This window comes from Juglans regia, chromosome 4, assembly GCF_001411555.2.
Source record: "Juglans regia cultivar Chandler chromosome 4, Walnut 2.0, whole genome shotgun sequence".
NCBI classification, from domain to species: Eukaryota; Viridiplantae; Streptophyta; class Magnoliopsida; order Fagales; family Juglandaceae; genus Juglans; species Juglans regia.
Genome location: NC_049904.1, coordinates 24890581 through 24912386, shown reverse-complemented (window position 1 = coordinate 24912386; position 21806 = coordinate 24890581). Strand labels below are relative to the sequence as shown.

The window sequence follows — 21806 nt, the reverse complement described above, 5'->3', positions numbered from 1 at the left end:
TCTGGCCTCCTTCAAATAATAGTTTGGAAAATACTTGATTTTATCAACGCAGCTAGCTAGCTCAAAGCTGGCTCCTTAAATAAAAGTATAAATCCATAGCCTAATATATAGTCATATGACTCTTAATCAAGATAAACCACAAAAATCCTATTAAAAAAAGAAAGAAAGATAAACCACAAGTATCGTATCTTTAATCGATCGGTTTATACAGATCGAGATTTTACAAAACTTAAGCTTACAACTAGCTAATTATGTACTACACGTACGTTATATCTACTTTATAAAAAAATAAATAAACTTTTGTGATGATGTCTTTGTAAATTTCCTTTAATAAGTTTATTTTGTGAGATGTCCTCTTGAACCAAGCATTTCCCAACTCATTGAATAATCAAGCCGATAGATAAAAATATAACCTAGCTGAGACAAACTCATGATCTTATTAACCAATGAAATAAATTAAAGTAGCTAGATATATATATATATATATATATATCTAAAACAAATTAACTAAAGACCCAAACTATCAATGATCTCACTCTTCATATATATATATATATATATATATACATCTTCCAAACTCTTCTCAAGGATTGGAACTTTCACTCTCAACCTTGTCAAAACAGTGAGTTCCTTTTTCTTTCTTCCATTCCTTTTCATTCTTTTTTTTTTCATTTTAATCTGTTTTTATTTCTGTGAATTGGTTTTTTTTTTAATATATATTTGTTAAGGCAGTCTTTTGTTTATATATTGATGTATATATGTACGAATGAATGTATTTGGAAGAGCTAGGCAGTCTTAATTGTATGTACATATAATAATATATACATTGGGACAGCATTATTATATGTATATCTTAAATTGGTACAAATAATTATAATAAATATTATTGTTTCAAATATTATAGCATCTCTTACACATTTTATCAAACACATTGCATGTATATTGGTTTGCACAGTCCATTGCCACCAACCATATTCAATTTTTACTACATTTCCTTACTACAACACAACTTCACAAGAATACAAATATTAATCCCAAAACAAACTAATTCTAGGCAACCCAACAACATGAAAAAAATAATACATAAAGCTCGTAATCGGGTACTCTTACTAGAGGCTGAAGCTGAATGGAGGCTGAAGTTTGGAATCATGTTGCGCACTACAGAGGCACAAAGAGCAACGGCGGGCTGGGGCAACAGAGCGGGAACGAGGCAGCAAGACGCAGAGATCCGAGAGGTTCAGAGAAGGGAGAAGGAAGAAGGGAAATGGATCCTACATTTTGGATCCCTCATGTAATGAAATGACGCTGTTCCACTTAAAGTGGAACGACGTTGAAACGACGTCGTTTAATAATTTTTTCAAATCTAGATACATCTGGATCTTTTTAAAAAAAATTGGAGTTGTAGTCAGAGTTTAGAGCTCTGAACTACGATTCCGACCCCATCAACTAATTCGAAGCTACTTCAATTCCAACTTTAATTTCCGACTACTCCAATTTTATTAGAGTTAGAACCAGAGTTTAAGTCAGACAGAATCGAAATTTTCAAAAGTTTGCACAACCCACTTTAATTTATAACTTGGCTCCTTCAAATATGAAAATATGAAAACAATTTTTTTAAGCTGCCACTGACCGCGCCTTTAATACAACGAGTCTTTTCGTTTTTTTTTTTTTTTTTCGCCGCAATAGTTTTATCGGTGATACGTGCGACACTTTCAATTTGTACGCGCGTCATGCCTAAGTTCTTTGAGCCATATTTTTCCAGAAGGGGACGAGAGGCGGAATAGAGTGGTCTTGAAGAGAGCAGAACCAAGCCCACGGAGCGAGCGAGCGACAGAGACAGAGAGCTAGAGCTAGAGCTAGGGCTCCCCCGCCGAGCAGAGCGACAGAGACAGAGAGAGAGAGGGGATGAGTATCTGGAACTACGTCGTTACGGCTCACAAGCCCACCAACGTGACCCACTCGTGCGTCGGCAATTTCACCAGCCCGCAGGAGCTCAACCTCATTATAGCGTATGCTTTCCCCTCTCTCTCTGTCTATCGAAGTGTTTCTGTCATTCGTATTTGGATTTTGCTCTTCCTGATTAGGGTTTTCGCCTTCAGTAATGAGAAATTCATGTATTCGGTTCAAATGTATCAAATTTTTTTACAAGATTAACGAGTGATTGCTTATATTATGCCTTTTCTTTTAGGAATTTCTGCGAAAATATATAAGCATATATTTTTGTAGCCGTGTCTGTAAAACTTCTGGCTTTGAACCATGATGTGATGGGGTATTCAGGATCTCTCTCGATAGTAAAAAAATGCCAATTTTTGTCCACGTGACGAAGTAATTGCTGGTTGTATTCAACTAGCAGGGCACTCTGTGTATGATCGATCATTTTACGCGTATACGCTCTAAAATTTTATTGGGGATAAATATGGAAATGTGTATTTTCCTCCGTTGGAGTAAATTTTATCATACTTTTACTAGTTACGGTGCACCTTAGTGGTTAAAAGACGAGTTTGAAAGATGTTGTTTTTGTCTAAAGATGGTAGGACTTGATCAAGAGTACCTTTTCCAATTGCCTACATATTTCATATCAGTGTTTCCGCTTCCCACTTGTGTGGCCAATAGAGTGGAGAAGATGCAACGGGACTTTCTATGGAGTAGGCTAGGTGAAGAGTTCAAAATTTACCTTGTAAACAGGGCCAAGGTGGCGTTGGTGTTACCAACATACAATGGAGGTCTTGTTGGAAAGCCGTAGTGGATTCCAAATTTGGTTGTGCTTGGGCTGAGTGGTCTTTTAATGAAGCTCATGGACCCTGTGGGGCGGGGTTGTAGAATCATCAGAAGAGGTTGGGGGATTTTCTCTTTTCATACCAGACTTGTGGTGAGCGATGGCTCTATGTGGAAATTCTGACATGAATTATGGTGTGGAAACAGGGCCCTTAGTGGTTACTTGGGGTATTTACTATAGCCAGTATGCAATAGACCCCAGTGGTTAATGTGTTGAGATCTCCAATGATGCCGCTTAGTGGAATGTTACCTTTTTCAAATCCTCCCATAGTTGGGAGGTTGATTCCTTCACATAATTTTTCAATCTTTTGTACTGCACAAGATTATGTCTTGGAGGTCTCTTTGGATCCCTTTCAAGAGTGCAATAGGTATAACCCAAGTATAGAAGACGCATAAAAGAGGTTGTGTCCTCTGTTTGTTTTAATTAAATATTCAATTACTTTTTAAAAGAAGGGTGGGTTTGGGATGGCATTAGACTCGGATATCCTGGATTCAATTCTACGTTAGGAGTGCCCTTGGGTTACTTGATACACAGTTCAGCTGGTGGATCATGTACCCGGGTTTTACTTCCCATGGGTGGGTAGGAAGGGTCCTGTCTTGGAGAGGCTTCACATCATAAAATAAATCTTATCATGCTTTGTGTTTCTACTCATGTTTTTCTCTTGTATTTATGTCCCAATAAGTAGTGTTTATTTTTTACATTCACCCATAATACGGGGCTTACTCACAGTTCATATTATTTTCAGGAAATGCACTCGAATCGAAATTCATTTGCTTACTGCTCAGGGCTTGCAGGTACATCAATATCCTCTTTATGTTTCCTTTTTTTCCCTACATTTTATTTTAGCTTCTCTCTCCCTCTCTCTCTAAGGAGTTAAGACTGTTAGAGATTGTATGCGATTATTTCTCTCTCTACTTTCTCCGTATTGTTCTTTTGGCTTCTGATTGATCAGCTGACACTGAATCTTGTTAGACTATGTTTTGTGAAATAGGGTTTCATCATCATGATTGTTGAGATATTATTTCATTCTCCATCAGCTTAGTGAATGTTGTCTTTAATTAAAAATCCTGAACTATTGGATACTTATGCTATTATGGGTTTGAAGTATAATTTCACTGTGAAGCAATCTCTGCATCTAAATTTATTTTTGTTTAAATGATTTAGGCGATGACAGACAACTAAGACAGGAAAAAGTGATAGAAAAGGAACTATTCAATGGTATATTCTTATAACTAGAGTTGCTTAAGATATGGAGGTGGATTCCTTTTCTTCTTTATTGAGATGTATAATTTTAGAGTAGACAAAGAGGTGTGGATACTTTTTGTTGGATCCCATACAAGAATCGTAAGTTTGATGTGAAGTCATACTATAAGGTTTTGACATTACCCATGGACTTCCAATTTATTTGGAGAGCGAAGGCTCCAAGAATGAATTTTTGTGTGTGTGGAAACTGGGTTAGGGACAAATATTGATGTTAGATAACCTGAGGAAGTGGAACATCATAATGGCAAATCTGTCTTGTTGTATGTCTAAGAAGAATGTGGAATATGTTGGTCATCTTCGTCTTCATTGTGTGGTCGACAACTTATTTGTGTTTGTTTGGAGTGGTTTGCTGTTGATTGGGTTATGGGCATGGGAATCTTTTGGTGGTGCAGAGGCCGGCTCCTTTATGTTTGATGTGGTGTATTTGGAGAAGCAAAATGCACAAACTTTTGAAGATAGGGAAGCTTCAGTGGTAGAGTTGAAAAAAGAAGTCCTAAACTTCCTTTATATATGGATAACATCTCAAGACAGTTAGCTTTTTGTGAGCGGTTCTTGGAGGAGCTTTGAACTTTCTTTTTTAGTATTTTTTTTTTTTTTTGATAAGTAAGAAGTAATTGTATTGATAAAGATGGCATAGCCCAAGTACACCAAATGTATATATATGAGTACACCAAATTAAGAACTAGAAATTGTTACAAGGAAATCATGGAAGCTGAGACCATTTAACTCTAAAGTAATGGCCCACATAAATAAATTCTTCCAAAAAAAGTTCCTAAACTCCTCCGAGGAGCGTTCATGATCCTCAAAGAATCTATCATTCATTTTACTCCAAATACACCAGAAAGGCAGAAAATACAAATAGGAGCCATCTTCCACACTGTTGCAATCTGTGGTGTCCTTGTGATCCCTCTCCAGCTAACTAGTTGTTCCGCCACTGTTCTTGGCATGACCCATGCTACTCCCAATCTGCTGAAAAAGTAAGTCCATATGTCTCTTGCAAAATCACAATGTAAGAGTAAATGATCTACCATTGCTCCACTATTTCTGCACATACAACACCAGTCTGTAAGTATGAGTCCACGCCTTCTTATATGGCTGTAAATGAACCAGTCTGTTCGATAGCCCGCTTGGTTAAACTCGAATCGAACTCGACTCGTAAAAAAAAGCTCGTTTGTGAAAGCAGATATCCGCTCGATTTGTAAATGACACATACCTGACAAAACTTGGCTAAGACTCGTTAAGACCCGCTCGTTTATGCTTGAGTCGACTTGTTAGCTCGACTCGATTAAAACTTATTCATATATTGATAAATATATACATATACCTATGTATATATACATATATATATATAAGCATACCACTTTTGTAATTAAATATATAATATGTAATCTAATTACTTATGTCTATATAGTGAATATACTTTATAAGTATATTTTATAATTTGTATAATAATTATTCGATAAAATTTAATAATTTCATATACTAGTATATGTGAACCATATATGAAATAGATATATGTTATCATATTAAGTCTGTGCATTAATAATATATGTAGGCATATAATATATTGTTATTTTGGATAAATATCATTGATCAACTAGTTAGATATTAATTATTTATAAATTTTTTAAAATTTTATAATTCAATAGAAGTTCTACTTGTTAGTTGTATAAATTCAATATTAGATTTTTTATTTTTTTATTTAATTATTAAATTTTATTCAAAAAATAAACAATTCGAGCTCAAGCTCTAGCGCGGCTTGACTCGAACTCGTTTGTGGGATGAGCTCGAGCTCGAGTTGAAAGTTTAGCTTATCGAGTCGAGCTCGAACAAAGAATAACAAAAAATCTCGAGTATTTTGAGTCGAGTCGAGCTCGGCAAGCCAAAGATTGGCTTGGCTCAGCTCGATTACAACTCTACCTTCTTAGGTTGTCCATGGTTAGTATCTTCCCTAAAGCTGTTGTCCAAACGAAGAACGCAGCCTTGGGATGTGCTTTACTCCTCCATATGTTCTTCCAAGGAAAATAGGGCCTATCTTGAGCTATAAGAATGTCATAGAAAGTCCGAAAATTTCCCTTTCTTGGAAGGCCTCCATTCCATTGTGTCTTCGACTGGAACCGCGACAGTGATGTTAAAGAGTAAGCTGAAAAAATCCATCAGATCACTCACTTCCCAATCTTGTGCCTCCCTAGTGAGATTAATGTTCCACTCCTGTGAACCATGTCTAACTACCCTCACTTCAACCACCATAACTTCCTTTTCTCTTGCAATTATGAAAATGTTAGGATAAGCATTTTTAAGAGCCATATCCCCCACCCACACATCATTCCAAAAACTGATTCTACTGCCCTCCCCCAAACACAGCCTAGTATTACTCGAGAAGGCCCCCCATCCTTGCGTTATGTGTTTCCACAACCCAACACCATAAGCCCCCCTCCCCTCATTAGAACACCAACCCCCCCTGCACACCCATACTTCGCATCAATTACCCCTTTCCATAAGGCTTCCCTCTCATGATTATAACGCCACAACCATTTTCCTAATAGAGCCTTATTAAAGGATCTAACATTACCAAACCCCCAACCCACCAACGCTCAAGGGAGTACACACTTTATCTCATCCAACTAAGTGAAATTTAAGCTCATCCCCTAGTTCACTCCACAAAAAGTCACGTTGGAGTTTCTCAATTCTGGATGCAATGCTTGCCGGGAGGGGAAATAAGGGAAGGTTAGATAGCGTGCTCTTGATAAGTGTGATCTTCCCCCCTTTCGATAAGTATAACCTTTTCCACCTGGCCAACCTACGCTCTAATTTCTTTAACACGTCCTCCCAAATTGTCTTGGCTTTGAAAGTTTCACCCAACGAGAGACCAAGATACTTCAACGGCAATAAGGAAACCACACATCCCAATAAGCTGGCCAACCCACTAAGATTTCTCACCACACCCACCGCAACCATCTCCGTTTTAGTAAGATTGATCTTTAACCTAGATACCGCTTCAAAATAGAGTAAGATAGCCCTTAAAGATTGATTATGTCCTGCATTATCCTCACAAAACAGCAATGTATCATCTGCAAACAAAAGATGAGAAATAGTGATAGAGCCATGGTTAGAAGCCCCCCCTGAAAATTCTGAAAAAAATCCCCCCTCTACAGCCGCCGACACCATCCTACTACGTGCCTCCATCATGAGGACAAATAAGAGTGGTGAAAGTGGATCGCCTTGTCATAGTCCCCTCGAACTATTAAAGAAGCCCACCGGATCACCATTTACCAAAACCAAGAAATGAGCCGTCGACACACAATGCATCATCCACCCCTTCCATCTTTCCCCGATGCTTTTTCCTTATTCATTTTTTTGACGACTAGTCGTACCTCTTCCTCTTCAAATGGTCTCTCCAACCAAGTCATGTTGTTTTGATCAATGGCCTAAAAAACTAGACCATTCACTTTTGGCCTCCATTCATAAGGTTCCGTCAACAATAGTTCGAAATGTACAGCAACGGGGTCTTTAATTACGGCTTGATTTTAGGATATACCTCCATCTATATTCATGGACTCTATGGCATTAAACCTCCTGTGTGAGTTTGCAACTCGACGAAAGAACTTTGTACATCTATCCCCCTCCTTAAGCCACAATGCTCTCGACTTTTGCCTCCACGAGATCTCCTCCATTAATATCAATCTTTCTAACTCGGATACTACTTGGCCTTTGCGTTCATTCTCATCTTCAACACCCTTCAAGCTTTGTAATTCTTGTAGGAGATTTTTTTTTTTTTTTTTGTAATATTACATTTCCAAAAGACTGTTCATTCCATGTCTTTAAATCCACTTTCAAAACTTTCAGTTTTCCAGCCAATATCTTGCTTGGAGTGCCCTCTAGTTGATATGAATTCCACCATTGCCTAACCAATTCCACAAACCCCTCCGTCTTTAACCACATATTCTCAAATTTAAAAGGCCTTCTCCCCCCTGGAATTCCTCCACAATCTAACATTATGGGAAAGTGATCAGAACATACCCGAAGAAGTATTTTCTGACATAAATCTGGAAATTGTGTTTCCCAGGAGGGAGATATGAGGAATGTGCCCAGCCTTGACCAAGCTTGGTTATTAGACCACGTATAATCACCTCCCATAAGAGGAAGGTCCATAAGTTCCAGCTCAGATATTAGATCAGAAAATTCCACCACTGCATGATTATGTCACCCCTCCCCTGATCTTTCGCTAGGAAACCTTGTCACATTAAAGGCTCCACCAATGCACCAAGGAACCTCCCACCAAGAACATAAACCAGCCGGCTCATCTCAAAGCAAACGTCTTTCGCAATCTAAGTTAGGTCCATACACCCCAACAATGGCCCATACATAACCATGTACAGAATTTTTAAAAGAACACCCCACCGAGTATTCTCCCACAAATTCTTCAATATTCTCCACCACCCTCTTGTCCCATATAACCAATATACCACCCGAAGCTCCCTGCGAAGGTAAGTGTGACCATCCTACATACTGACAACTCCAAATACTCCTTATGGTTCTTCTTGTAATAAGCTTCAACTTTGTTTCTTGCAAACAAATGATGTCCATCTCTCATTGCCTTAATAAAGATCTTATCTGGAGGCGTTTGTTAATCTCATTCAACCCCATTACATTCCATATCAGAATTTTTGGCTTCATTTATCAACCATTCCAACCCTCCCTTTACTACCACTATGACTTGCACTCCCCTCCTTACTGTCATAATTAATAGACCAATCTAGCCGCTGTAGTTCCCTATTTCTTTTTGGCCTTGCTCCCTGTTGATAATGGCCTACCCCAATGGCTATTAGCAGTGCCCTAAACTGATCTGCATATTCTACATGCGAAATCCCCACACAACTCTGTAATTCGTCCACCCTTTGCATAACCCAATCTGTAGGTAAAGGATGCATAATTATTATCGGAGAGGGATCCTTCCCTGTAGGCTCTTCAACCTCGGGTTCAGAATTGAACAAGATTAAAGAGCCTTCACCTTCCACCTCCTCTTGGTCTTTCTCCTTCACACTCTCCGGTGCTCCCATATCTTCAGTAGCAGACCATTTCTCACCCTCCATTGGCATGTTCTGTGTCTACCCAACATTCTGTGACTGCCCAAAACACACTGGCGTGATCTGCGACTCATGTGCTATTTCACTGGCGTTGTCCCTCCCTTCACTTCCTACATTACTCCCCAAAATTTCCCCCTTCCATTTCCAGCGCCTGCAAAGCCACCACAGAGTCTGTGGTATTGCTAGTTTCTCCTCCTTCTTTCTCCGGCACGGCACCTGCTCCGACGTGCCACCAGATGACTCCCGAAACTTTCTGTGCAAGTGGTGGCTCCGTTGTGTGCATTTGAAACCCTCCCGTGCCTCCTGATACGCCGATATCTGCATTTCGGCTCTTAGGCTTTCAAACTTGATTCAGGCCTTCCACCACACCCAGGCCTCCCACAAGCCCAACTCCCTTCCCCTTAAACACCCCTCCAACGGGCCCATGACCTTGACCCAAGCCCACCCCAGCTGAATTTAAAACCTCAATGCCTCGTTTTGATCCCTGCCCTCTGCCCTCCACTCCGCACCGTTTCATCCCCTCTTCTTTATCCTCCTCTATATACCGAATTAGGCCAAACATCTACCTTTGCAACTCTACCACTTGAGCCTGCATCTCTGCCAACACCCGAAGTACTTCTTCCTTTTTTGGGCAAATAATTCCCGTGCCATTGCGCCCTTTACGCTCCACCTCTGCCATTGCCCCCTCATGCATGCCAGGGCTAGCAACAGGCATCAGTTTGGGTTTCTGTAGAGCCTCCTTGTACGATCGCGATGAAGGTTGAGCTATCGTCGTCGCTACCATCTTCATTGATGCCGACCCAACATGATGGCCTTCTCTGCCCTCCTCCTTCAAAATCTTCACCATTTTCCTCCACCCCTTCCCCTCTCTACCTTCGGGAATGAATATGTAGTTGCACTGGCCCCCCTGTTTGTATTCTACCAGAGTCATGAACACCCCTTGTGTATGTGTATTATTAGAACATCTCTGAGCTATGAAGCCCCTGTCACCTTCTCTGTGGGCTGAATAAAATTCCTTTCTCCCTAACTTCAAGCAATCCTCCAATGCTTTTGTGAACCACCATGCCGTGGCTAACTCCAAGCGAAGGTTCTTCAACCACTTCCAGCCCCTCGCAGTAATATGCACCCATCTTCCTTTCCTTACTACCTCAAAGGTCTTAAAATCAATACTAACAGCATTCAACGTACCCATATCCCTTCCCACACTTGCAAGAATCACACACTTAGTCTCCCATGAAACACTTCACCAACCAACTAACGGAAGAGGTGAAAAAATGTACGGAGAGAAAATAGGTGAGGAGAGAGAAAAATGTTCCCAAAGTTTATAATAACATACAAATGTTATCATAATCAAGTACTTTGTAATGGGCTGAGTTTGCATGATTTGTTCTTTGTACTTTGTTCCTCTGAGTGTCTTCTATAGATTGTAATGGGCTGAGTTTGCATGATTTGGTTGTCTCTTCTCCTATTCTAATCAAGTGTTTATCTTGTATGCTACTTGTGTACTTGGGCTATGTCTTTTACATTTTTAATATAATTTTTTATTACAAAAAACACATGAAATGTCCATCAATCAAAGTGAAAAGCATCTTTGGATAGTTTGATTATATTTTCAAGAAAAACTTCATGTCCAACTTTAATCTTCATCCGGTTTTCAGCCTTTGTGTCTGCTATCATTTTTTTTCCTTGTAAAGTTAGTAATTTTCTCCTGTGCAGCCTATGTTGGATGTGCCGATATATGGGAGAATCGCAACACTTGAACTTTTTCGCCCTCATGTGAGTATCATTATTAATTTCTTTTATTTAATAACTTGGATGGTTCTTTTATGATTTGCATATCTATCTTTGCCTATGTTCATACCAGTTATTTCAAACAGGGTGAGGCGCAGGATTTTCTATTTATTGCAACGGAAAGATACAAATTCTGTGTTCTTCAATGGGATTCCGAGAAATCCGAGCTTATTACCAGGTTTAAGCTTCAATAACCAAGTTATTACTTATTTATTTATTTATTGATATCTGGTATTGGTGGAGTTCATCAAGGCATTTTTTCAAATGGTAAACATAGTTTTTCCATCATTTATGTTTTTGTTTTTTGATAAGTATTGCATCATTTATGTTATAGGACACAATCATTAAATCGTGGACAGTTGAGTCATTATTTTGTGATGTTTTTGTGTTTTACAGGAAAAAAATACTTGTGTAGAATGGGTTCACTTAGTGAGTATGGAGACTGTTTAACATGGATTTTTCTATATAAACAAAATAAAGATTTACTAGTTAGAGTTGTAACTAGCACTAGCAGTGAACAATTTAAGTTCTAACCAGTGATCTGTTGGCACATACTTATGTTGGGTATAAAGCTTTATATTGGGATCCTTTTCAGTAATTATTATGTGGGACTTCTATATTTGCGAAATATTTTATTGGACAGGTTATGTTTTTGCAGTTATAATTCCCTTTTCGTGTTAAGAGATGCCCTTCTGGCTTGTGATATTCTCCCTTAAGTTGTCACTAGTTTGAAAGAAGTATATACACACATGCACTCATATGTTTTATGCCTTTTTAAAAGTATTCATTCTCTTTTCTTCCAGAAGTTATGGATATTTTTCTTTAGTGGGTTCTATGCTCTTGTGACCCAGTGGAGCCTTCAGACCTTACATGAACCCTTTTTCTCTTTCTTGAATAATATGTCGAGAAATTGGAGCTGAGTTGTGAATTCCATTTGCATTTCCCACAAGAACCTTTTTCTCTTTCTTGAATAATATGTCGAAAAATTGGAGCTGGCTTGTGAATTCCAATTGCAGTTTCCAGGATTCATCTAGTTGATTCACACCTCTACCCTACAAATAAGGGTGGAAATTTATTGGACTACCATGTTATTGGTTCACAATCCTTTATGGAGGACAAGGCTGGATTACTGCGATGCAATATTTCCCAAATGAAAGTATCTTAGTTGCATTTAGATTAAAGGGAATGAGTGCAAAAACTGTGCATCAAGATTAAAAATATATTGTCAATTCAATATCAAAAGAAAATATCTTCAATTCGAGTATGGGCTGCAAAAGTGCATAATTAATGAAAGATAAAAGTAAAACTGTTGGACAACACAGTACTTTCTGTACATCTGTGTCACGGGGCATAATGCCTCCAGCAATTGTTTAACTGCTGGATATGTTTGTAATTTACGATTGCCTGATATATTTAGTCATGCAAATGCTAAATCTCTGCTCCAAGCAAGAGAAAAGAATGGTTTTGTACAACTCGACCCTTCCCCTTACTCCCAAAACAAAAAACGAAAAAGAAGGAAAGAAAACTGTTTGTTATTTTTACTGAATCACTTTTAGTGCTCCCTTCCTTTTTCTTGGGATGCAATAGCGTTTCTTTTAACACTTAAAGTACTACTTTAAATAGGTTTTACCTTTTACTTTAATGAAAATTACTACTGTTTTACATGATAAATCGTTAGCACCAGATGAAAACTCTTGATCAGGAAATACGCACGGTTCTTATATATAAAAAAAAGTTTGAGAAACTTTCATGGCTCTATGAAACCATTGTAATTCATTGATGAGTTTTATTACATTTTCACTAACAAATTTCTGCCTGTCATTTAGAGCAATGGGGGATGTTTCAGACCGTATTGGTCGTCCTACAGACAATGGGCAGGTATTTATTTTATTCTCAGTTGAGTTCAATCTCTTCATGTTTTCGTTTGCTGGGTTTAAAGAATGGCTTAAATAAGTTGATTTTCCTTGGGATGGACATTCATAACATGTTACAGTTTTTACTGAAAATTTAAGCGAATTTCATTGCACCTAACTTCTCTCTTTTTCTTGTTCTTATTCTTATTCATCTCATTTTTTTTCTGTATTATGCTCTCTGTACTCAGCAACGACTTATTTGTTCATTAATAAAGTTCAACTTACAAAAAACATTTCTTGTTTTTCTTCAGATTGGCATAATTGATCCAGATTGCAGACTAATTGGACTCCATTTATATGATGGATTGTTCAAGGTATTTGATAAAATTACTTGCAATGTCTATACCTAATATTATTCTAATTTACATTTGAGCAGAATTCTAATCTTTGCTATTACATTAAAACTTTTTTACGTTCATACCTCGTTGTTTCTCAGGTCATTCCGTTTGATAACAAAGGGCAGCTCAAAGAAGCATTTAACATTAGGTATGTTTTTATTGTTGTCTTGATCAATCCCTAATCTTGCATATCTTCAAAGGTTCCAGAGAGACCAATTAATCTGACTAATTTGGTTGATTATACTAGTGAAGAATTAGTGGGTGCACAATGTATTAAATACTCCCCCTAGTCACTTAGGCCTATTTTGGATAGCTATCTCAACCCATCCCGTCCCGTCCCATCCCATCCCATCCCATTTCCTTCTCAAACATCACTTATACACAAACACTTTTCAATTTAAAATTTTCAACATTTTTATCTAATCATTACCTAATCATTACAACTTTCCTAAACTTCCAAACAAAATTCAAAAAGTAATTCAATTTTTTCAAATCCCAAAACAAAATTAATATTAAAATTATATTCTAACAATAATTTAACTTCATAATATTTTTATTCAACTTTTTCTCTCTCCTTCATTGAAATCCAATAACACATCTTAACTCTAACCATTTCATTCACAAACAATTTCACTACCATTCACAGATTTTTCATCTTATCTCAACATATCCAAACGAGGCCTTATTGTTTGTCCAGGATTACATTTCAGAATGTCCCAAAATATCGTCCAATTTGGAAAGACTCGAGAACTTTTCTAATATGACCTTTTTTTTAAAAGAAAAAGTTGATGGTTTGAATTGCTATAATAATTATTTGAGTTTTTAAAGAAGGTTGTCTTGAAAAATTGTACTTTTTTTATTTGCATTGGGTGTTCGGGACAAAGTCCTGACTAATCCCGAGAATGCATAGGCCCTCGGCAAGGATTTTCCCAAAGTGCACTTCGGGTAATTTAAGGGGAAATTCTCCCAGTCCAATGGCTCCAAGATAGTGAATGCAGAATTTTGAACTCAAGACGTCTGGTTTATGTGGCTCACCCCAAGACCACTATGCCACCCATTGGGATTATAAAGTTGTACCTTTTTATTTTAAGGAGAATGCATTAGTTGATGTCTCTTTACTTGTTAAAAAAAATACGCTACCTATAAAAAAAAATAACTGATGTCTCTTTAAAAAATTGGATTCCAAAAGTTCGATGCCTGGTTTGGCTAGTTTTATCATATCTACATTGGGCATTTCCTTTTATCATATCCAAAAGTTCAATGTACCTGTTCCTTTGGTATTATATATTTACACATCTGTCATTTCTGCAACTTGATATATCACTGACTTTTAATTTTCCTTCGGCGGAGGAGAGAGCACCGACTCTTTTATAAGATATATTTCTCAGAACAAGACCCGTGATTCATTCATACAGCATTAGCTAATACATTTTTTTGATAAGTAGCATTAGCAAAAAAAACTGAACTATAAACTACAACCGTCAAAATATATATTTTTTTTCTTAACAAAGAAGATTCATCTGTCTCCTTAACATAACTCAAATAACTAAAGTGAACAACTTCCTAACCAAACTATCGCAGAAAATATGCATATCCAATATACATTTCAAATATCATATATAATTGTAAAAGAGATTAGGTAAGTTTGGGTTTGGTTGCCGTGCATGCCTTCCAGCTCTTGGAAACCCATGGCTTTTAAAATGCTTGCCAAAATCTGCCTAAAAGCCTGGTTCATCTGCTGTTTGACCTTATTCAGCCATAATGGAAGAGATCTTGGCGTCCTTCACTGTAAGGTCCTATTCCAAATTTTCATGAACAGCATGCAAAGCAAACAGAAATTTCACGTGCTGATCTACATTCAGTTGATTCGTTCTTAAAGAATTACTTCTATCAATGAGATAATAGTTCCTGCGGTTTATGTTTCTATTATTATTATTCGTATATTGGAATAGTGAGAGTGATTACATCTTTTGGCCTTATGTGTTTTCAGGCTAGAGGAGCTTCAAGTTTTGGATATTAAGTTTCTTTATGGTTGTTCAAAACCCACAGTTGTGGTTCTCTACCAGGTCCTCCCCAATTTTTCTTTTTGCCTTCACATGTTCATCAAGAGCTATGTACTACTCAATTTATTTACTTTGTGAATAATACTTCAAATGTCAGTAATCAATTCTGGAGGGCTAGGTTTCAAATGGCTACTCAGGCCTTTGGGGCAAGTAGCCTTCATGTAAAATTAATCATTTTTAACAGTGCCGGTACATCAAGCATAGTAAATTCGATGGCATCCTTTCATTTTCTGAGTTTTTCAGGATAACAAAGATGCTCGCCATGTTAAAACGTATGAGGTCGCTCTTAAGGATAAAGATTTTGTCGAGGGTCCTTGGTCCCAGAACAATCTTGACAATGGGGCTGATTTACTAATACCAGTACCTCCACCTCTCTGTGGCGTCATTATCATTGGAGAGGAAACAATTGTCTACTGCAGTGCCAATGCATTCAAAGCAATCCCAATCAGACCGGTAGGATAAGAGTCCTGCTGCTATTGGGTCTTAGCTTTCATAAAATTTCAATGATTCTCTAGTTAAAATTGTTCACTGATATACTATGTTTCTTCCTAATCACGTTGGTGCACACTACAAGTCCATCACAAGAGCCTATGGAAGAGTCGATGCTGATGGTTCGAGGTATTTACTTGGCGACCATGCTGGGCTACTTCACCTGCTTGTTATAACCCATGAGAAAGAAAAGTAAGTTCTTCTTTCTTGTGTAATGATTAAACAACATACTCTGGAAAAAAAACTTGCTTAATTACAAAACCTAAGGAAATCCTAGTTTAGAATTATTGATTTTGGCGATGACTGGAATCTTCTCAATGTTTCATCTACATTTCCTTGTAGGGTTACTGGACTCAAAATTGAGCTCTTGGGAGAAACTTCAATTGCATCTACTATATCATATCTTGATAATGCATTTGTATATATTGGGTCAAGCTATGGAGATTCACAGGTGTGGTATTGCATATATGCTTCATATTATAAATATGTATTCTGAGAGATTTCTTCATAAGTTCATTTGACATTAATGATCTTGACTTTCTAAGTGACATCTTCCACCTTTCTGAGATCCAGTCTTTATTAGGGGCTGACAAGACATGGTTCAATGTTATATACATGGTAAACAGCTAGAATAGCTCAGATGTGGCCACAGTAGTATGAAGAATAGGAGTTATTGGGGCTTTTACATTGATTGAAGGCGTTGGCACTTGACATTAAGGAAGATGTTTTAGGGAGGCAGATGCTGCCACCTGTTCCTAGTTGCTTGCTCAAGCAATTCAGGGTTGCAAATTTTAAAAACTACTCTTTTTCTCAACTCTCTTGTAAGAAAAGCCAATAGGTTAACTGATTCTTTTTAGAATGTTTAGAATGACTGACAAATTTTTGTGAGGATGCATTTGAAACCTTGTTTGGCTTCTTTGCGTATCTGCTTTGGTTTATGCCAACTTTAACCTAAAGAAATTTGGATTATGCAATTTCACACTAATGTTTCTTTTACTTCTAGGAAAAAAAGAAATACATACTCTTTTAATGTTTTGGCAATTTTTTGGTTAATTTGATGTTTTAAAATCATTTGTGAGATTCTATGCTTACACTCCATATTGGTGTGTACACAGCTTGTGAAATTAAATCTTCAGCCTGATGCAAAAGGTTCATACGTGGAGGTACTAGAACGATACGTCAACTTGGGGCCAATTGTTGACTTTTGTGTCGTGGACCTAGAAAGGCAAGGCCAAGGTCAGGTTGTAACTTGCTCTGGAGCTTATAAAGATGGTTCTCTTCGCATTGTTCGAAATGGAATAGGCATCAATGAACAGGTATGTCATATTTAATGATTCACCTTTCCACAAAATTTCTTTGAGTATTTGTATGAGTCTAATTTGTGGATGTATACGTATAAAATGGTGTAGGCTTCAGTAGAACTTCAAGGTATTAAGGGAATGTGGTCGTTAAGATCTTCTACTGATGATCCATTTGACACATTCCTGGTTGTAAGCTTTATCAGTGAGACACGAATTTTGGCAATGAATCTTGAGGATGAGTTGGAAGAAACTGAGATAGAGGGCTTCTGCTCTCAAGTGCAGACTTTGTTTTGCCATGATGCTGTGCACAACCAACTTGTACAAGTATGTTTTCTATCTTTATCAATCTACCTTCTCTCATGGTCTAAAATTTCAGATATATATTTTTTTTTTACGATAAAACTAAACTAGTTGATTGTTCTTTTTGTGAAATTTAGTTTCCTGAGGCAATTTTTTTTTTCTTGGATCTTATTTGATAGTGTCATGGGTGAATGGAAATAGTCAGTTGCTTTATAGTTATAATATTAATGTCTTGCATTACGAATGGGTGTTAAGTATTTTTATAAGATTTGGAGTTTCAGCTAAAAAGTAAGCCAGAGCAGCCCTTTCTAGAGCTTTTGTGGAGTCGAATATTTATGTGCCTCTCCAATCTTTTTGTCTATTAATCCCTAGGGGTTGGCTCAAGTATTGAGAGCCTTGGTTGTGGTGGTATGCTACTTCCAAGTCTAAGGTTCGGACCTTGGGTGTAAACAATTTCTAGGCACCCAAGGTGCACTTGCGGAAAACTCCTTGCCGAGGGCCTATGCACCCCAGTAATTAGTGGGGACTTTGTTCTAGACACTTGGTGCCAATAAAAAAATATCGTTTTGTCTTTGAGTCCATGCATGCATGAAAACCTGCATAAACTTTATTTGCATGATGAAACTTAAATTAATAATTTGATTTATGAGATTGAGTTAAAAGGTTATCCAGATTTCAAACCTAAGAGAAAAAAAGTCCATTGAAAGTGTTGGCACGGCAAATCCATTGTATTGTTCAAAACATCAGTCGTCATTCACCGTTACTTCATCTACTGAAGTGATGGAATTGGTTGATGTGGTAGTAGTTGATACATTTCTTTTAAGAAAAGGAAATACAAAATGAAGAAATTCAAGAAGAGAACTTATGTTACTTATGAAACAAAATCAAGAAAAGAAAAAGAAGATGAATGCTGCCTGTAGGCAACATTCATTCATTCATTCATGTTCTCAAGAAAGAATTAATAACTGCCTTTGTGGAATTAGATCTGGAGATGGTTAATTTGTTGATAGTTTTGTGTTTAGTATGTGCTGGCTGATCAATCATCTTTACAGGTCACCTCAAGCTCTGTGAGACTGGTCAGTTCTACATCTAGAGAGCTGCGGCATGAGTGGAATGCTCCTTCTGGCTATTCGATTAATGTTGCCACTGCTAATGCCACCCAGGTTATTTTACACCCGTTGGAGCTGGGGTGGAGGCATTATGGAGCCTCTTTCCTCTCTTTCCTTTACTCAAAAATAATTTAATGATCTGATCTTTCTATAATCTATTTATTGTAATGCATCTAATAACAATAAATACATTAGTGCTTGAATTGGTTCGCTGCTTAATAATGTTCTTCTTTTCTAAGCAAGTTCACTTGATAAAACATTGCAAAAAGAAGAGCACACACTTTCACTTTGTTCAGACTATTGTTCTTAACATCTAGTGTGGTGTTTATGAAATGAATGAATTGACAATTTAAGCAGTGCACTCCTGACAGGTTTTATTGGCAACCGGTTGCGGCCATTTAGCTTATCTAGAAATTGGAGATGGTATATTGACAGAAGTAAAACATGGTCAGTTGGAGTATGAGATCTCATGCCTTGACATAAATCCCATCGGTGAGAATCCCAACTATAGCCAGCTCGCTGCTGTTGGGATGTGGACGGATATAAGTGTAAGGATATTTTCACTTCCTGACCTGAATCTTATCACAAAGGAACTCTTGGGCGGAGAAATTATACCTCGGTCCGTTCTTCTCTGTGCCTTTGAAGGGGTATGCACATGCATGAGATTTCTTTCCTTTCATTCTTACTTAACTCAGTTTTTTCAAGTTAATTATTTTGTTTGTGATTATAATTTCTTATTGTACCCCTCATGACATACGTTTGAACAGTGAGGGGAATGAGAGTTCGCCAATCCTAATTAATCTTTTGTGATGCTTTGGATTTTACAGATTTGCCACGTTCTTTTTAATGTGGAAAAATGTGTGTAGCACTTCCGTAGTTTATAGACTTTTTAAGTGAGTCTGCTGCTTCTTTCTTTCAGATATCTTACTTGCTATGTGCCCTTGGAGATGGGCATCTATTAAATTTTCTTTTGAACACTAGCACTGGTGAGCTAACAGATAGGAAAAAAGTCTCTCTTGGGACCCAGCCTATTACTCTTCGTACTTTCTCATCCAAGAATACTACACACGTGTTTGCTGCATCAGATAGGCCAACTGTTATTTATAGTAGCAACAAAAAGCTACTTTACAGTAATGTAAATCTGAAAGAAGTTAGCCATATGTGCCCTTTCAACTCTGCTGCTTTCCCAGACAGGTATTTGCTCTCTTCTCCGATTCTAAGTTACCAGGGCAATATATGATAGTTTTGGTTAATATATGTAAATATATGATTGTCGTCTCCTGTGTACAATTTTCATATTTCTGTTGACCAGATTTCACCGGAATGGAGGGGATGATAATATCTGTTTTCTAATGAACCAATTTTTCTTTTTTGTTGATTTGTCAACAGCCTTGCAATTGCAAAAGAAGGTGAACTTACTATTGGCACCATTGATGATATCCAGAAGCTTCACATCCGCTCTATCCCACTTGGGGAGCATGCGCGCCGTATCTGTCATCAGGAGCAGTCCAGGACATTTGCCATTTGCAGTGTGAAGTATAACCAGTCCAGTCCAGAAGATTCTGAAATGCATTTCATCCGGCTGCTGGATGACCAGACCTTTGAGTTCATATCTACTTACCCACTTGACACTTTTGAGTATGGTTGCTCCATCCTTAGTTGCTCTTTCTCGGATGATAATAACGTATACTACTGTGTTGGCACTGCTTATGTATTGCCAGAAGAGAATGAACCAACCAAGGTAATGTTTTCACTTTTGGTCTTTTATTTCGTTTTTGGCTCAAATGTAAAATAAATATGCTGATATTATTCTAATTTTTGTTATTTCTACATAAAAATTTTAGGGCCGAATACTAGTTTTCGTAGTTGAAGACGGGAAGCTACAGCTTATTGCTGAGAAGGAAACTAAGGGGTCTGTTTACTCTGTGAATGCCTTTAATGGCAAACTGCTGGCTGCTATTAATCAAAAAATCCAGTTGTACAAATGGATGCTTCGGGATGATGGTTCTCATGAGCTACAATCTGAATGTGGACATCATGGACACATACTTGCACTCTATGTACAAACTCGTGGAGATTTCATTGTTGTTGGTGATCTGATGAAGTCAATCTCCTTGTTAATCTATAAGGTCAGTAATTAGCCTTCAATATTTTGCTAACATATAATTTACCGTCAAGTACAGCAGCTAATGAGGTCGGGCTGATAGCACCTCCTCCCCTCGTAGATATAGGGTAGAAGGTGTAGTCTAAGCATTGCACATCTGCTGTTTTTCTGCTCCAACAACAAAAGGCTCCCATTTGGATTTTCAAATAAGTGATTTTGTTTGGGTCCTCTTGGCTGGAAATTCAGTTTTTAGCAGGATTCTTATAGCTACATGTTTTCTTGCCGATTGATAAAATTTATTTGTTATCAGCATGAAGAAGGTGCCATTGAAGAGCGAGCCCGTGACTATAATGCAAATTGGATGTCAGCTGTAGAGATTCTTGATGATGACATTTATCTTGGTGCTGAAAATAACTTCAATCTTTTCACTGTCCGGAAAAATAGCGAAGGTGCTACTGATGAAGAACGGGGTCGTCTTGAGGTAGTTGGCGAGTATCACCTTGGAGAATTTGTCAATCGGTTCCAGCATGGTTCCCTTGTCATGCGTTTGCCAGATTCTGATGTGGGTCAGATCCCAACTGTCATTTTGGGTACTGTCAACGGTGTAATTGGAGTCATCGCTTCACTACCTCATGAGCAGTACCTCTTTTTAGAGAAGCTTCAATCAAACTTGAGGAAGGTGATAAAGGGTGTTGGGGGGTTGAGCCACGAGCAGTGGAGGTCTTTTAACAATGAGAAGAAGACAGTAGATGCCAGAAATTTCTTAGATGGAGATCTGATTGAGTCATTCCTTGATCTCAATCGTGGTAAGATGGATGATATCTCAAAGGCATTGAATGTTTCAGTTGAGGAGCTTTGCAAGAGAGTTGAAGAGTTGACCAGGCTGCATTGACACTATGAAGCAGTCGAAGCTTCTTCTCTAGTTTCCAGCCACAGCCGCACATCCACGACGACCCGGAGTATTTTATTTCGAATTAGTTCTTCATCCTAAATCTTATTACTTTTAGTTGTACATGTTTTTGATAAAAATGGTATTGGTCTTGTTCGTTCTCAAGTCCTAAAGTCTCATTCTCTACAACTTTTAAGAATTCTGATTCATCGCTAAAAATGGATCTTCAATTGATGTTTAGGTGGCTTCTCTACCTTCTCTTCCACCAGTTTTCTTGTCCTTGTCCTTGTGTTTTCTTTTTCTATTCTCTGATCTTGTTCAACACTCGTTGCTGTTTCTTCTTGAATTAACACTTTGGGACTCTAGCTGCCGTATTAGCGAAG

The 21806-nt window shown here is 37.7% G+C and overlaps 1 protein-coding gene across 1 annotated transcript; it reads left to right on the top strand.

The window, feature by feature from the left end:
* Positions 1–1749: 1749 nt before the first annotated feature.
* On the top strand, positions 1750–21788 carry LOC108986907 (DNA damage-binding protein 1). Its single transcript, XM_018959708.2, has 19 exons — positions 1750–2009; positions 3522–3570; positions 10843–10902; positions 11004–11095; positions 12744–12795; positions 13082–13144; positions 13267–13316; positions 15159–15234; positions 15475–15684; positions 15806–15912; positions 16063–16171; positions 16836–17036; positions 17130–17345; positions 18374–18484; positions 18802–19077; positions 19350–19624; positions 19820–20171; positions 20275–20559; positions 20845–21788. Exons 1-19 carry the CDS (start codon positions 1906–1908, stop codon positions 21424–21426), a joined length of 3270 nt encoding a protein of 1089 aa, XP_018815253.1. The 5' UTR covers positions 1750–1905; the 3' UTR covers positions 21427–21788.
* Positions 21789–21806: the final 18 nt, after the last annotated feature.

Coding starts and splice junctions, on each gene's coding strand:
- LOC108986907 (XM_018959708.2), top strand. CDS start 1,906: ATGAGTATCTGGAACTACGTCGTTACGGCTCACAAGCCCACCAACGTG. Junction 17,037..17,129: donor GAATAGGCATCAATGAACAG/GTATGTCATATT, acceptor AAAATGGTGTAG/GCTTCAGTAGAACTTCAAGG. Junction 20,560..20,844: donor TCTCCTTGTTAATCTATAAG/GTCAGTAATTAG, acceptor ATTTGTTATCAG/CATGAAGAAGGTGCCATTGA.